Genomic DNA, 16,221 nt, shown 5'->3' on the forward strand with positions numbered 1-16,221 from the left:
CTCAGTTTTCTGTTCTAAGCTAACATGAGTGGCACCCGGTGTGGTCTTCTGTTGCTGTAGCCCATCTGCATCAAGGTTGGCTCTTCTGCATACCTCGGTTGTAACGAGTGGTTATTTAAGTTACTGTTGCCCTTCTGTCAGCTGGATCTCAGTAGATCAGCAGTTGCTGAAAAACTCAGACCTGCCTGTGTGGCATCAACAATCATGCCATGTTTAAAGTCACATAAATCATCTTCCCCATTCTGATGCTCAGTTTGAACTGCAGGAGATCCTCTTGAGCATGTCTACATGCCTACATGCATTGAGTTGCTGCCATGTGATTAGCCGATTAGAAATTTGTGTTAACGAGCAGTTAGACATGTGTACCAAATAAAGTGGCTGGTGGGTGTATAATATTAGCAAATAAATTGACATATAACTAGCATGTTTAAAATATTTTTTAGCTTAACATGTCTAACAAGTTGTGCTTTTTTGTTTATTATTGCGTGCGTGTTTGAACACTGTGCTAGCATAAATTTTGTGCTATACATTCTAGCTCTTTCAATGTTGTTAGCTTGTCTCTAACACATGGCCATTCTTACCATGAGTAAGATTGTTGCTTTAGATTAGAAACGTAGATGACTAGACAATTAATATAACAATTTAAAGGTACAATTCACTCCAAGTCATTTATTTCAAACCTTTAATCCTTTACTTCAAACCTTTATGAGTTTCTTTCTTCTGTTAAACAAAAGAATGCATTTTTAAGAAAACCTGTAACCATTGACTTCCATAGTATTTGTTTTTCCTGCTATGGAAGTCAAAGGCTGCAGTTTTTCAGCATTCTTTTTTGTTCAATAGGTATGGAGTAGGTAAATTTTAATTTCTGGCCGAATTCCTTTCAAGTTTAAATGAGTTAAAATTATTTACAAATATTGCAAACTGTAAAATTATGTCCTTAAAGGTGCAGTTTATGTTGAAAGTCTCTTCACATTCCAATAGTAAAGTAAATGATTTAAAAGTATTTACATGTATTTTTATTTATTCATTCATGCATGCATTTTCTTTTTGGCTTAGCCACTTTATCAATCTGGGTTCGCCACAGCGGAATGAACCACCAACGTATCCAGCATATGCTTTCGCAGCAGATGCCCTTCCAGCTGCAACCCATCTCTGGGAAACAACCATATATACTCATTCACACACATAAACTACGGACAATTTAGCCTACCCAATTCACCTGTACTGCATGTCTTTGGACTGGAAACCGGAGCACCCAGAGGAAACCTACATGAACACGGGGAGAACATGCAAACTCCACACAGAAATCCAACTGACCCTGCCGAAACTCAAACCAGCGACCTTCTAGCTTTGAGGCAACAGCATATTTATAATATCGGTAATGCATAAGACTAAAAAATGTTAATCCAATTAAATATTGTGGGGCAGACATTTCCCATGATTCTGATCAGTAGCTCAAACTGTCTGTCACCAAATGCAGATTTGTACATCTGGTCAGCTGTTCACGCAGATCCGTCGTTTGCGAGAGAGCAGTAAAAACAAATGCTGAATCAAAACTTGTTAAAATCCTGAATCAATATTGGAGTTAGTTTTGCATGCTGGAGGAAGGATGACACCATGGCTGAAGTATTTCTGTTAGACGGGTAATGTTCTGTTTTAAAACTATCTTAGTCACGCAAGGCTGATGTAGATTTTGTTGATTTACAAATGGGTTATATGCACAGAAGTGTTGTTCAGCCACTGAAATTTTCCAGCAAAAGAATGATGTGACTATTTTTAATTTCATAAGGGACCTTTTACAGCATTGATAATTTAGATTTTATTTAGTTTAACAACATAACAGAAGTAAATAATCCTATTCCACCTAGCCTGCTTTACTGGGGTCAATTTTATATTCACATTGGTTAATTTAGTCCACCGGCCAAGCACCATAGTCATTTTAGGACAAACCGCATGAGAGAGTGAGACCAGCGATCAATGCATGAATGAAATACAGCACATTGTGAAGTTTCACACACTAATTTCGAGAGGAGCACGTGATATGATTGTGCACTGCTGGCCACTCATCCGTAATAATCCAATCAGAATGATCCTAGCTTAATATAAATGGATCACTTTCTCCTTATTGCTCTATCTTTTTTGGAAGAATCCCCCCTTCCACCCCATCTCCTCCTTTTTCTCCCCTTCTAAAGGGGGAGCGATCGAGACCTACCTGATCTCGGATGCCCTGATATGCTTCTAGTGCGGGAGCCCTGGGCTCAAATATCTCCGAGCTCAGGCTTCTCTCCCAAGACAGCATGCCATTGCTATAAATGCCAAGCATATCTAAGTGGGAACTCTTGAAATGACAAATTTTGCTAGCTACACAACTGAAATATGCTAGATATAATACAGTTTTTCTTTTGGAATTGTAGTATTATAAAGAATAAGGTTATAACTGGGGAATGACATGTCATTAGGTGCGCGTTTGTAATATCAGGAGATGTGGCTTTGGACGGCAGGGGAGGGACTGTGTTTATACTAAAGGATTAGCATTTTGGCAGATCACCCACTGCACCTTTAATATATTATAGTTTTTTAGGTTTTAGGTTTTAATAAAAACCTTAATTAATTTTTTATATATTTTTGCATAGCAAAATTGCAAACAATTTACACAGATTTTTAGGTTTGATTTGGCACAAAACCTTAAGCTAAACAGCCATTAATCTTGTAATAAATAATGACAAGTAAACAATTACTTTGTTTCTTCATACCATACAAAGATGTTTTTCGTTGCTATGAAAAGCTTCATTAAGTAGAAATCGCACATTGTTTTAAAGCAAATATACTGTAGAAATATGCTTCAGTGGGAATGTTGTACAGTGCTTTATTTATTCTTGCTGTACTCAACAAAAAAAAAAGACAAAAAAAAAAACATTTCAGAACCAAATGTGACATGTCAAGCTGGAATAAACAGAAGCATGACATTTTTTTATGTATTTATTTTTGCTAAGCAGACATTTTCAATGTGGTTTGGTCTACACGACTGCAGCGAATGTAATTGACAAAACAAACAAGACTCACACCTGTCGCAGAAATCCAATCTACTTTAGGTCCCTATAGTTACCTGCAATGAAGTTTGATATGTGTAGGGCACTCGTGAAGCGACCTGACAGCCCTGACACCACTTATTTCCAAGCCTTCCCACCGGCCAACTCTATCGAATCTGCTGTCAGGAGGATTTGTTCAGTCGAGACTGATGTAAATAGGAACCTCGTGAAGTGCCATGGTTGTTTTGGCACCGCATACCTCCCATGGGGAACCAATGACTCACCAGATCTGCGTCCAAATGCCAGCCTCATGTCACATGAGCACGGTGGCATGTGTAGGGTGATGCTCTCCATCTCTGTGACAGTATTAGCTCCTGACTGCACGCTGGAGCACAGATGGCATCTTCAGCGCTCTGAAATGAAGCATTGCCCGTGATCCCAGCGGAAAACGTATTTTCATGGTGTGACAGAATCACAGCAATTGGCTGGCTAGGCTTGGGCTGTTATGTAATAGTGGTGAGTCAAGGTAGCCCACGGTGACTCATGAAGAGAAGCATATGGGCCACAATAAAATAAACACTGAGAATGAGGCCAGGAACTATAATACAGGCAGAAAATGTGAGAATGATGTCTATTAGATACAATTTAACCTTTATCGAGAGAGGTCAGGGCTAGTTGTTACAGTTTTTTCAATGCCAGTGAGCATTAGTCAGGGGAAAGGTATTTTTGAATGTACACTCAAAAAATCACGATGAAGTTTATTATTAACTGTTTGTAACCTTTCAATTTTATTTACTTTGTCAGTTTTGTCAATCTAAATCTGCTAAAATAGAATACTATTACATTTAACACTGTCGCAAGAAGGTCGCTGGTTTAAGTCCCAGCTTGGTCAGTTGGTGTTTTTGTATGGAGTTTGCATGTTCTTCCAGTGTTTCGCATGGATTTCCTTCTGGTTCTCCAATTTCCCCCACACTCCAAAGACATGTGCTAAAGGGGAATTGGATGAACAAAATTTTTCGTAGTGTATGAGTGTAAATGAGGGTGTATGGGTGTTTTCCAGTGTTGGGTTGCAGCAGGAAGGGCACCTGCTGTGTAAAACATATGCTGGAATAGTTGGCAGTTCATTCTGCTGGGGCTACCCCAGATAAACAAGGGACTAAGCCAAAGGAAAATGATGAATGAATGAACGGTATACTTAATATTCAGGGGCAGAAATGATGCACTTCCATACTCAACACATTAGATTAAATTCAATGTGTTTAAAATGAATAGGAAGAGTTTAAAACACATGAATCCAAACACATAAATCCAATTTGGTTTATTCAATTCACCTATAGCGCATGTCTTTGGACTGTGGAGAAAACCGGAGCACCCGGATTAAACCCACGCCAACACTGATAGAACATGCAAACTCCACACAGAAATGCCAACTGACCCAGCTAGGACTCCAACCAGCGACCTTCTTGCTGTGAGGCAAAAATGATAACCTCTGAGCCACCATGTCAGCTGCAATCAGAATTCATACATTTTATTTGTTGGGCCTAATTATTTTATTTTATTTTTTTGAGTGTAGAGTTATAACTTTTTAACTTTTTAAATTTTTAAAATAAAAATCTATTGAAAATATTATAAAAGAATTAATGTATTAAAGGGCAACTATGATGAAAATCATGTCTTGTAAGCTGTTTGGACAGAACTGTGTGCAGCCATTGTGAGTCCACAGTCATATTGGAGTGATAGAAACACAAGAAGACTCTTTTTTTTTTATTTCCTGACATCAAAATAGGATCTAAATCCCTTTCACTTTGAGGCTCTCCACAACGTGACATGGTAATGTGATTTCCCAACACAATCTCACGACAATTCGTAACTTTTTGATTTAGTGGCTAATTTGTATCAATTTGCACGATCTAATTCGTAAAATTTTGGTACGATTTGCTCATCCCCCAATGACGGTTGGATTTAGGGGTGGGGTTAGGTGCCTCGCCTCTTATTTAAGGAGGTACAATTTCATACGACTGAACTCGTACGAATTCATATGAATTAGCCACTAAACTGGCAAAATGTAAAATACTTACATTTTCTTGTGAGATCAGGCTGGATTTCCCCACCCACTGAATTAATTGACAGCCGTGTATTAACATGTCTTCATATAAATGTGTAATCATATCAACAAGACAGGACGTGCGCAAAAAAGCTCTCTGTGATCATCAATCATCATCGAATGTGATCAAGAATGAGTTTTACAAGGTTAAAACGTTTTTAAAACGGTGCAAGTTTGTAATGAATTACAGCGATTTTATCGTTTTCAGTTGATCACCAGAGCTGCATGTCAGTACAATTATAAAAAAGATGCTTCAATTCAGTTTTGTGAACATTAAATCAGGTTTATTTTGTACATTAACTTAACATATCCATACAGCAGTGGATATTAACGTGGAACCTGTCACATTTGTTGTGCAAAAACAGTGCAAATTTAAACGCATACACTGTGTGTGTGTGTATGTGGGTGTGAACTGTGTAACGACATTGTGTGACTCATCATTGCAGAAAGGCTTGAATCAACCAGAACAAATACATCAAATAATCATTAGGACAGTTCTTACTGTAGTATTTCTCACAAATGTTATGTGAGATCTACTTCCTTCATGTCTGTCATTATGCTGTTTATCTGATGCAGCCGAGGCGGAGATTGAGGCACAGTCTGACAGGCATATTAGAATAGTGGGCGGGGAGAGCTAGCATTAAAGAAACGGGCAACAAAAGCAGCTACATTGTGTTCAAAGCAGAAAATCTAATATTCTCTAAGGTATAAATAATAATCTGATGGGTGTTTCGAGCTGAAACTTTACAGACACATTCTGAAGACACTAAAATAGGTGCCCTTTAAGTTGCTTGTGGTGGAGACTGATTTGAGAGAGCAAAAATAATAATACCAATAACACACCTTATCTGAAGATGTCAAATATGCATATCTGTATTCAAAAAATTGGTCATTTTATACATGAAAAATAATAGTTTTGGGTATTAAGGTATATGATAAACATCCCAAATTAATTGTGAAATAATGTTCCATCATCGTTCAGAGTAGAAGATTCTGTATATTATGTAAAAATGAAACAACAAACTTGTTCTAGGTATTACTTTCTAAAATTTGTAAATGTTTTATAATATAATATTTAAAATAGGGCAGTATGATGGCTCAGTGGTTAACACTGTGGCCTCACAGCAAGAAGGTTGCTTGTTCAAGCCCCAGCTGGGTCAGTTGGCATTTTTGTGAGGAGTTTGTTTGATGTTCTCCCCGTGTTGTTGTGGGTTTCCCCTTCCCATAGGTGAATTGGATGAAAAAAACTGGCCGGTATGTTTGTGCGTGTGAATGTAAGAGCGTATGGGTGTTTCCCAGTGCTCTGTTGGGGCTGGAAGGGCATCCGCTGTGTAAAACATATGCTGTAATAGTTGGCGGTTCATTCCGTTGTGGCCGCCCCTGATAAATAAAGGACTCAGCTAAAGGAAATTGAATGAATATTTAAACTGCCAAATAATTAGTATCTTGGGGCTGCACTGTGATCCTTAATTAAAGTCTTTCAATCAAAATATGAACAAATTTAATTAAAGTTTCCATAAAAATATTCCTGTACTAAAGAATCTGTTTTCTATAAAACTATTGGTACACTTAATGCTATTTAGTGGGTGTCCTAAATCATCATAACAATGTAGGACAGCCAATTATTAATTGATTTATTATATGTCAAATTAAACAGGACAGATAATAGGAAATAATCTGAAAGTGCACAGTGTTTAAAACGAATGATTCAATTATAAAAGAGCCGACTCATAGTGCTTTAAAATAAATCGTCTTGATAACAAGTGTTTAGCCATTTCGGCATGACTTCGATACGAAACTTAAGCCGTGCCCAATTGTTTTGTGTGCAAATCTGGGAAAATTTGTGGTTGAAATTATGGGAGTTTTCTGGGATAAATAACAAAATGGGTGGGTGGCTGAAGATGGGTCTGAAATACGGAAGACTCCTGGGAAAACAGGAGTGTTGGCAGGTATGCTCACACATACACTATGCACTCTGACTACTCCAATAGAGTAAAATGCCTAGCACGGCATATCAACAATGTCTTGCGCTTAATTCTGTTGACTAATCGCAACAGGCTAGCTTCACGCTAAAGAGAGGTTTGGGAATTAATGAATCGCTGAATGATTCATATGGGAGTAGCTGGGATAATTAGGTAAAAAGAAATGCTTATTATAAGACAATGAAAGTGTTTTTTGACCTTACACGCATATCAGCCTGTTGTTGGAGACACTTAAAACTAAAATATGCAACACAATCTCATGGCAATTCGTAACTTTTTGACTTAGTGGCTAATTCATATGAATTCGTCCGATCTAATTCATACAATTTAATACGATTTGCTCATCACCCAATGACGGTTGGGGTTAGGGGTGGGGTTGGGTGCCACGCCTCCTTTTTAAAATCGTACATTTTCGTAATTCGAACTCATACGAATTAGCCACTAAAATGACAAAAAGTAAAATACTTACGTTTCCTCGTGAGATCAGGCTGAAATATGACCTTTTTTAATGTATAATAGGGGCTGTTTAACTAATGAACCCTTATAGTAAAGTGTGACCAAAATATGATGCTTGAATTGTATCTTATATATTGTTTAACACCTTAATATTATAGCTTTTTTCATAAGACCAATAGCAAAGTCAATTTATGCACAATAAATATAATAATATCTTAATGAAGGCAGTTTTTGTAATGTGTAGTGTGCGTATTTGTGTATTTTTCTACAGGAGCTCTAGTGGTGTAAAGGAGGTAGAGGAGCAGACTGAGAGATTGAGGAAGTGGTTTGAGGAGCAGATGAAAACCGCACTCCAGTCACACACACAGAACAGCCAGCAGCTGCAGACACTACTGCAGGACAGACTGGTAAACACATACAAACACATTGTGTGTCAATGCACAATTCCCAGTAAATGTAACAAGTGAGCAATGAATAATACGACACAGGAATAACAGTTGTGGTCTCTAACTCAAACTGAAAGACAAATGAGAGTACAAATACTTACATGAAGTTAATTATAGTCGAGATCAAAATTAGAAAATAGCCAACAACAATTCCATAGTAATATCTGAATATAGAAGGGTTCTGTTTATTACATTTCCAGCGCAGGAAAATGTTGAGAATCCCAGTGGGCAATCGGGTAAACTCTGTGATGAAGATTTTTATTTACTAAACCTATATGAAGACACATTTAATTGGGTGAGTGGAGGGCCCTATGAATCTGCCATTATATGTCTTTGAAAACAGGAGACAGGTTAAGGCAAAGGGGTCATAAAAGAGCAACTTGGGGATACAATGAGAACCATCTGTGTCAGAAAAGCATAAAATGAATACAACATATTCTCAGCGCGTTCAGAGAGAGAGAGATCACGTCACATATGTGGTTCCTCCACTCACGTCTTTCGGTGGATAATTTCTGATTTTTTTTTTTGTTATCCTCTTTGATTCAAATATGGTTTGCAAGCATCCCTCACAGCCTTTCTTACTTTGTCCTTCTATTTGGTCATGTCGGCTTACATTTTTTTTTGCAGAGGACTTGCCTTTTAATGTCCTCTTAGTGGACACTAACATTTTTTCCACATGAAGCTATTTTAATGTCTAAAATGCAGACTTTTGGTCATGCGAAATATCCCCAAACTGTTTCTTTATACAAAGTTCACACATACAATTGATATCACATGGTTATCTATTTTTTTTTTTTTTTGCACACACTTAAATAATGAAATGGCCAGCTAATAGCCCTGTACTAAACCTGACTGAAACTTTCTGGAAAAACCTTATATCAAAGTTATAAACCAACTCAGTGGGACTGAAGAAGAGTGGATCAAGATGATTATAAAGTGTGAAAGAGTAGTGTTGCAGTTTTATTTTATTTCTCTTATTTTCATCACTGTGATAGTTGTTTCTTGAAGTGTTTTATGGAAAAAATAATAAGAAGAAGAAACTAAATTCCTACAAATTTTAAACAATGAAGATTATTTGTCTATGTTGAATTTCTCTCATCTATTTCCACATTCAAACTGTTATGATTTCTATATATATGGGGCATAGGTGGAAATGGAAGGCAAGCAGAAAGAGAACATGATTGTTCTCTCTGGTCACCTGGAGAGGTTTGAGGCAGCGCTGGAGAAGGTGCGATCAGCTGACAGGATCAAGCGCTCGGAGAGCAAAATCTACAACAAGATGAACATTCTGGAGAACAGCTTCAGAGATGAGCTAGAGCAGATGAGAAGAGAATACCAGTCAGGTGAATCGAGCATATAAGCATCTCAATTATTAAAAACATCCTTCGTTATACTACAGTTATGTTGACAAGTTTGGCTCAGTATTGGTAAATGTGGTTTAAAATACATGTATTTAATTACAAATATAAAACAAACTGTAATAATTGTGAAATAGCATTACATTTATATGTAGCTGTACTCTGCTTAGATCGTTTTTATTGTGGAAAGATGCACTTTACCATTATTCTGAGTGTCAATGAATTTTCTGATATATTTCTAATATGCAAATTTGATGCTCAAGACAAGTTTATATATATATATACAAATGTTAATAAAAGTAATTATGTTGAACTATTTACTAACAAACATTGACAGAGCAAAGATCAAAGCCAATGTTGCAATTCACAAGAATAAATACAAGGAAAACACGAGTAAATCACATGCTAAAAGAAGCTTAATATGTTTTACTGTGTAGTAGATACTGTAAATGAAACACTAAAGAATATCATATACCTTTTTGTCCAAGTTTGGCAGCTCTCTAGCACACATCTGGTTTAGATCAACAAATTGAAAGCCTAAATCAGAAAAGAGCAATTCCAGTGTTATGGGAGAGACATTAGCAGCAAAAACTGGAAACGTAAAATTCACAGAGATCGCATGTGACCACAGCATATTGAATATTGTTGATATTTTCCAAAACAACTAACCACAGAGTTAAAAGATTAGAAAAATATGAATCTGTAAATGCATTTTTTGTATTTTAAATGAAGCAAATTAAACATGTTATGGAAGTGATTAAAAAAGTACACGAGTTTACAGTACACAACATACACTGTAAGAAAAGCCTGGGTTCCACACAATTCTTTCATGTTGTCTCAACACAAATCTGTTAAGTTAGCTTAATCGTTTTTACAAATTTATGTGGATTGAACAATTAAGTTGAAAAAAAAAACTTAAGAATTGTGTCGTTTCAACTCTATTTAAATGAGTAGTTTAAACAAGAAAAAAAATGTTGAAAGTACTTTGCAAAAATTCTATAAACTAAACTGCACAATCCTAAAGAAAGAATACTAATCAAAAGGATAAGAGTTGGCTCTCCATAGAACAAATTAGTTATATTTGACATTTTTGATTTTATGAGAAAAAAAAGCTGTTTTGGAAATGACATCTGTCCATTACGCATGTGAAGTCAGCACTTGTGTGACTTTGTAAATCCCAAAAATAGTTCGAAAATGCTGAGAAAGACATGAGTATTTTTTATAGTACTGTAAAATATAGGAGAACCAAAACAACTTAGAAAGGGTTCGCTATTTTGGTAAACTTTATATTTTTTATGGCATAATTTTGCATAGAATTGCTCACAAGCAAACTGAAAAAATAGCTGTTATTATGTTGTCCCTTAACAGCAGATTGGAAATCTTGCTTGAGCAGCCTGATATGCAATATCATCCAGTCTGAGTGGTCCAATTTATCTCTCATGTGGCAGTTTTTCCAAAGCTGTTTGCATGGGAAATGAAACTGCAAACAGAAAACAAGGCTCCAATTGGGACTCTAAACGCCTTTTAGTATCACTTAAAGCTTAACATGATGGCAAATCTGCTGGATGTCTTCCACTCAAGGCAGATGTGACATTTATTAGTTCATCCATATTTCCTCCATCTTTGAAAAGAAAAGTCACAGATTGACAGCCTATGATGCGTTTCAGACATTCAGTATAAAAGACCAAGGCAGCATCAATAAATGGAGAGCAAAGAAAAGAACAACCGTTGTAACCCAATGCCTCAGATCGCACAGTACATGACTTTCACTTTCAAATTCTCTTTGAGACAACGGACGGAAGACAGATGATGCATTATAAATGAGACATCTAACACATACAAGTTACTGAAGGTGAACTCTTTATTCGATTTGCCAGGGTTCCAGACTGTTCACGATGCCATTGAATCTCTGAGACACATCAGCGACACCAAAGCCAAGCTGGACAAAGAAGAGCTGCAGAGAGACATTAGAGAGATGCAGAGAAATATGAATAAACTCTGACTGGAATATTATTTTAGAAGACATACAAGGTACACCTGCTTATATCTTTTCAACCAATCACCTGGCAACTTTATTCATTCATTATCTTGTCAGCTTAGTTCCTTTATTAATCCAGCAACTTATCCAGCTCATTTTTACGCAGCAGATGCCCTTTCTGCCGCTACTCATCTCTGCAAAACATTCCCCCACACCCACCCACACACACACACATACACACCCACATCCACACACAAACCATGGACAATTTAGCATACCCAATTCACCTGCACCGCATGAAAACCCAAGCGAACGCAGGGAGAACATGCAAACTCCACACAGAAACGTCAACTGAGCCAAAGTTTAAACCAGCGACCTTCTTGCTGTGAGGCGACAGCACTACCTACTCCGCCACTGCGTCGCCCAACCTGGCAACATAATGCATGTAAACATGATAAAGATGATCTACTTATGTTCAAATAGAGCATCAGAATGGGGAGGATATGTGATTTAAATGACTGAATGTGGAATGATTGTTGGTGCCATGTATTTCAGAAATTGTTCAGAAATCTCTAGGGTCTACAGAACGTGATCTCAAAAATAGAAACTTTTTAATGATACTAGCTAATATGTGGGTGAAAATGTGTCTGGTTGATTAGAGGAGAATGACTGGTTCAGCAGAAAGAAAGCTAACATTAGCTATTGGTTTTCATCCACGTTTTTTAAGCAATATTCCAGTTTTGTAAATAAGTCTAATTAGATTCTTTGGATGGAAACACACCTAGTGACTCAAACAACTGCTGGTTACAACCGAGGCCTGCAGAAGAGCATCTTTAAACACACAACATGTCAAAACTTGAAGCAGGTGAGCTACAGCAGCAAAAGAGCAGCCCACCTGTGAAACTGAAACTAAAAGTCACAAGGGCTTACCAAAACGGAAGCTTGAGAAAGACGTTGCCTTGTCTTGTTTCAACAGTTCAGGATGTTAGCGCCGTAATGCTATTTGAGCACACAGCCTACCTGATCATTGCTGACCCCATCGAACCAGGCAATAACAAGGTGTACCTTATGAAGTAGCTGGTGAGTATGTGATAAAATATTTAACCTGCCTGAGATCACCAAAGTATGATTCAGCAGAATGTGGGCAGATGGACAATACAATCAAATAAGCTCAAGATTAAAAGGAAAAAAAAGGATTTATCCGGTCTCATTGAGGTCCATTCCTGCAAATCTCTTTTTCAAAATCAGATTCTGAGTGAACAATCATAGCTGTTGAAATTCAATCAAGGTGCAATTACAGCAAATCCAAGATTAGATGTGCAGTACTCTATACTGAAAGACAAGGAAGATGAATTATTCAGTGTTTGTCCGCACGTCCCTAGGCCAGTATTGATTGTAACGGACTCTAGAATAAACAAACAAGATCCTTTTTGTTTTCCTTTTAATTTTCCAAGCCACCAATCCATACTTGCAAAGCATAAATATTCCCAGCATTATAAACCATACTTATTTTCATTTCCCTCATGTTCCTCTATGTGCTTTAATACTTCAGGACACACTATGGCTTGCAGTGGACTGCAGGTCAGTTGTGCACAGATGAGTAAAGGAAATGACAGCAGAAAAAACCGAGGGTCATTCATTCTGCCAGTGTTCCTGTAGGGCAAAGATAACTGTGTCGGATAAAAAGCAATTCATTTTATTTCTTGTCTTTTCTGCCCATAAACTGAAAAACTGAAGAACAGACGACCCACTGCTGCATTTTCAGATGTGCCAAATAGGGATTTGGGATCAGAAGCAGTGCTCCTATAGAGATAGAAGTGCTTCTAAGAGTTATACAATAGATATAATGGTTACAGTTGATTACAGTCAGCCGAGCCCCGTAGCGTTACTAATTATGAAGAAAGTCTGTGACTTAAGGGAAGGCACATAAAAATAATCATGAATCATTCATGTCATGTTTTATGTCTCAACGCCCATGTGAGTGCTATACAATAGGTATAGACTAATTGAATGATGACAAACTGCTATTAAAAGAGCAGCATTTAGCAGAGATTATTTGCACATATTAAAATGTCATTGGTAATGTAAAGACTTCCGATTTGTAAACACATTGATCAGTCACATTGAGTAAACTGCTGCTACTGTAAGATGATGGTGAAGCGTCTGAGGATGGTGGAGTGTCTCAGCTGGATGGGTAGAGGCGCCTGTGAAAATCCACTAGTCTGCTGTCGCCTGCTGCTGTAGCCTTCACCAACAGAGTCTATAAGACCAAAACATAAAGCTAGTGTTAATGTTATTTTTAAAAAGTCCATATTATGCTAATTTAAGTTTATTTAACGTATGTTAAATTCAAGTTCATTGTGTTATTTTGGGTGTCTGCCTAAAACAGTTTTATTTCCTGTGTTTTGAATTATCTGAATTTATTTAGCCATATCAGATTAAAAACAAAGGTAACTTCCTTTATAAAAAAGCACAGAAGCCTGGTTCAGAAGATGAATGAAGGTCTCAGGACACTTTAACATTTTGAGAGTGAGTAAATGATAACAAAACCTTCGTTTTGGGTAGTTAACTACTGTCTCACAATTAGCTTTAAATAAGATTTTGTTTAAGCACAGTAGAAAAGATTAAAAGTGTGACTTTTTTGAATAAGTATTTAGTTTTTGAAATTATATTCATTATTACTGAACTTATGAACATAGGGCTGGGAGATATTCCCAAAAAAAAAACAATAACATTTTTCATATCATTCAATATTGATAATTATTGAAATTTTTTTTTAACAATCCATTTAGGAATATTAGGATTTTTTTTTATTTAACCACTTTTCAATTTTCCAACATTACATAGTTTTAATAGTTAAAAAATTAATCTCGTCTTTATAATAAAACAAACACGTGTTAAAAAGAATCTTAAACTTGTTAAATAAAATGTTACAAAATGTGCGCAATGGTAAAAGTAGATCAACATCTGTAAGGTGTCATGAATAATGATACAATTTTGATAATCAAATCTAGAGCTTTTAAGTAAAGAAACTAACCATCATTATTCAAACACACTGCAACATTACAAATTGTGAAGTTGAATGACTCTTTCAGATGGGGTGCTAGTGGCTGGGATGAACAAGAAAAGAAACCAAAAAGCCAAACCAACATTCTTACATCCATTTTTAATTTACGATGTCCTCACTGCTGCTATACGACACTAGTTTTTGCATGTGTTGTTATTCTGACCTGAAGTGACAAGCGCAAGCGCAAGTGCGTGGTTTCCTTCACCATTTTTTAATGTCGTCAGAGGACGACAAACGGATAAACCATTGCTGCAGCTTCGATGCAAGTTTACGGAGAAAAGTAAAAAGCAATGTTTAGGACTGCTGTGCTGGTCTACCGTTATTACTGAAATGTGTATATTCCATACAAAGTGTAAGGCAGATTGGTTTGTTCTACTTTTAAGTTCCAATTTTTTTTAACTAGGTGTACCTGGAAAATGCTTGTGCGGCACATGCCGCTTGCATACCCATTTGCTCCCATGTGCATGATGTGCAAGTCACGCATCTCCATTGGAAATAACAAGCTTATTGACATTCCTTCCAAGGCACACGCTCAGCAGTCTATAGCCTTCATGTCGAAACGTCATACTGAACTTTTTTTTTATCGTTATTAACAATGGTTTTCAGCAAATAAATATCTTTACAGATTTTATTGCCCAGCCCTATATGAGTAGATTCGTTTTTAAGTATATTTGGTGCACAAACATGTTACTGGAGCTTCATATGATTATACACAACTTGTATACACACAAAATAGTTTTTGGAGATTTATATTATCACCACTGAAGTCACATGGAATGACTTGACAAGGTTTTTTTGTTACTTTTCCTTACTTTGAATGTCTCTATTGCTGTCTGTGGAGGATGAGGAAGCTCTCAAATATCTTAATTTGTGTTTTGAAGTAAATGAGGGCGAGTAAATTAATATTAGGATTTTTAACTTCTGGTGAAATAACCCTTTAGCCTCAAATTTGGAACAAAACTTAATTAGATTTATTAACGTCTACCTTTCTAAAACATTTTTCTTGAAAAAAAAAAAAAAATTTGTTGTGATTGGTCAAGTCTTTAGCCATAACAGAGTTTCTGCTCCAGAGACTTCATTAGCCATTGTATGGTAATACTATACTTTCCAGAATATAGTTTATGTTTATGAAATGTGCTGCAACTTATATTCCAAAGCAACTTGCATAAAGCAGCATTATTTTTTCTTGCATTCGATAAAAAAGCAGTGCCATCTTGACATTGCAAAATTACTTTAGACTGTATGGAAATCACTCACCCAACCAGCTAGCGGGTGGGTGGTAGGCAAATTTGTCATGGTGAAGTAGACAAGTCGCAGATATATTGCCAGGACTATAAATTATGTGTTTCATTCGAAAAATGAATCATTCTCTTTGTAAGGACTTTTTGTGTGATTTTAAATTTCTCAGCTCTCATCAAAAAAGTACATACTTTTAGGACGTAATATAGGTATGCGAATTGGGACGCAGCAACAGTTTAGGCAATTTAATATTTAATTAATGAATAATGAAATATTGGTTGAACCGATATTCAAAGCTGAGTTTTCAGCATGTTTTATTGCATTAGAATTAAATCTGATGAAAGAAACAGCAAGAGTAGTGCAAGAGGATGCAATTGCTCACATCAATCAGCTCCAGGTCATCTTTGGCATGCAGGTGGCGCAGGAGGTACCAACGTGCCACTGATGCTATTGTTTCAGATCCACCTAAGGCTGAAGCATAAACAATCCTCTCCAACAGGCGACGGGTTTCCCTGCAGAACAACAAACCATAATCAATCTGATCCTGACCCACTTTAACCTC

At 36.7% G+C, this 16,221-nt stretch overlaps 2 protein-coding genes across 5 annotated transcripts in view; one reads left to right on the forward strand and one right to left on the reverse strand.

The window, feature by feature from the left end:
* Nucleotides 1-13,069, forward strand: part of fam81b (family with sequence similarity 81 member B) — a 34,233-nt gene extending 21,164 nt beyond the window's left edge. For all 4 annotated transcript variants that reach the window (XM_087254157.1, XM_087254156.1, XM_087254158.1 and 1 more), the window contains 3 exons: nucleotides 7,843-7,978; nucleotides 9,165-9,360; nucleotides 11,253-13,069. In XM_087254157.1, coding sequence (XP_087110283.1) covers nucleotides 7,843-7,978; nucleotides 9,165-9,360; nucleotides 11,253-11,377 — 457 coding nt within the window. In that variant the 3' untranslated portion in view covers nucleotides 11,378-13,069. The remainder of the gene's footprint in view (nucleotides 1-7,842; nucleotides 7,979-9,164; nucleotides 9,361-11,252) is intronic.
* Nucleotides 12,781-16,221, reverse strand: part of skic3 (SKI3 subunit of superkiller complex) — a 49,413-nt gene continuing 45,972 nt past the window's right edge. Inside the window, exons 40-41 of the mRNA XM_087254119.1 lie at nucleotides 16,042-16,171; nucleotides 12,781-13,613 (exon numbers count right to left, since the gene is read on the reverse strand). Of these exons, the coding sequence (XP_087110245.1) occupies nucleotides 13,536-13,613; nucleotides 16,042-16,171 (208 nt within the window). The 3' untranslated portion in view covers nucleotides 12,781-13,535. The remainder of the gene's footprint in view (nucleotides 13,614-16,041; nucleotides 16,172-16,221) is intronic.

Source organism: Danio rerio, chromosome 5, assembly GCF_052040795.2.
Source record: "Danio rerio strain M-AB ecotype USA chromosome 5, GRCz13ab, whole genome shotgun sequence".
In the NCBI taxonomy this organism is placed as follows: Eukaryota; Metazoa; Chordata; class Actinopteri; order Cypriniformes; family Danionidae; genus Danio; species Danio rerio.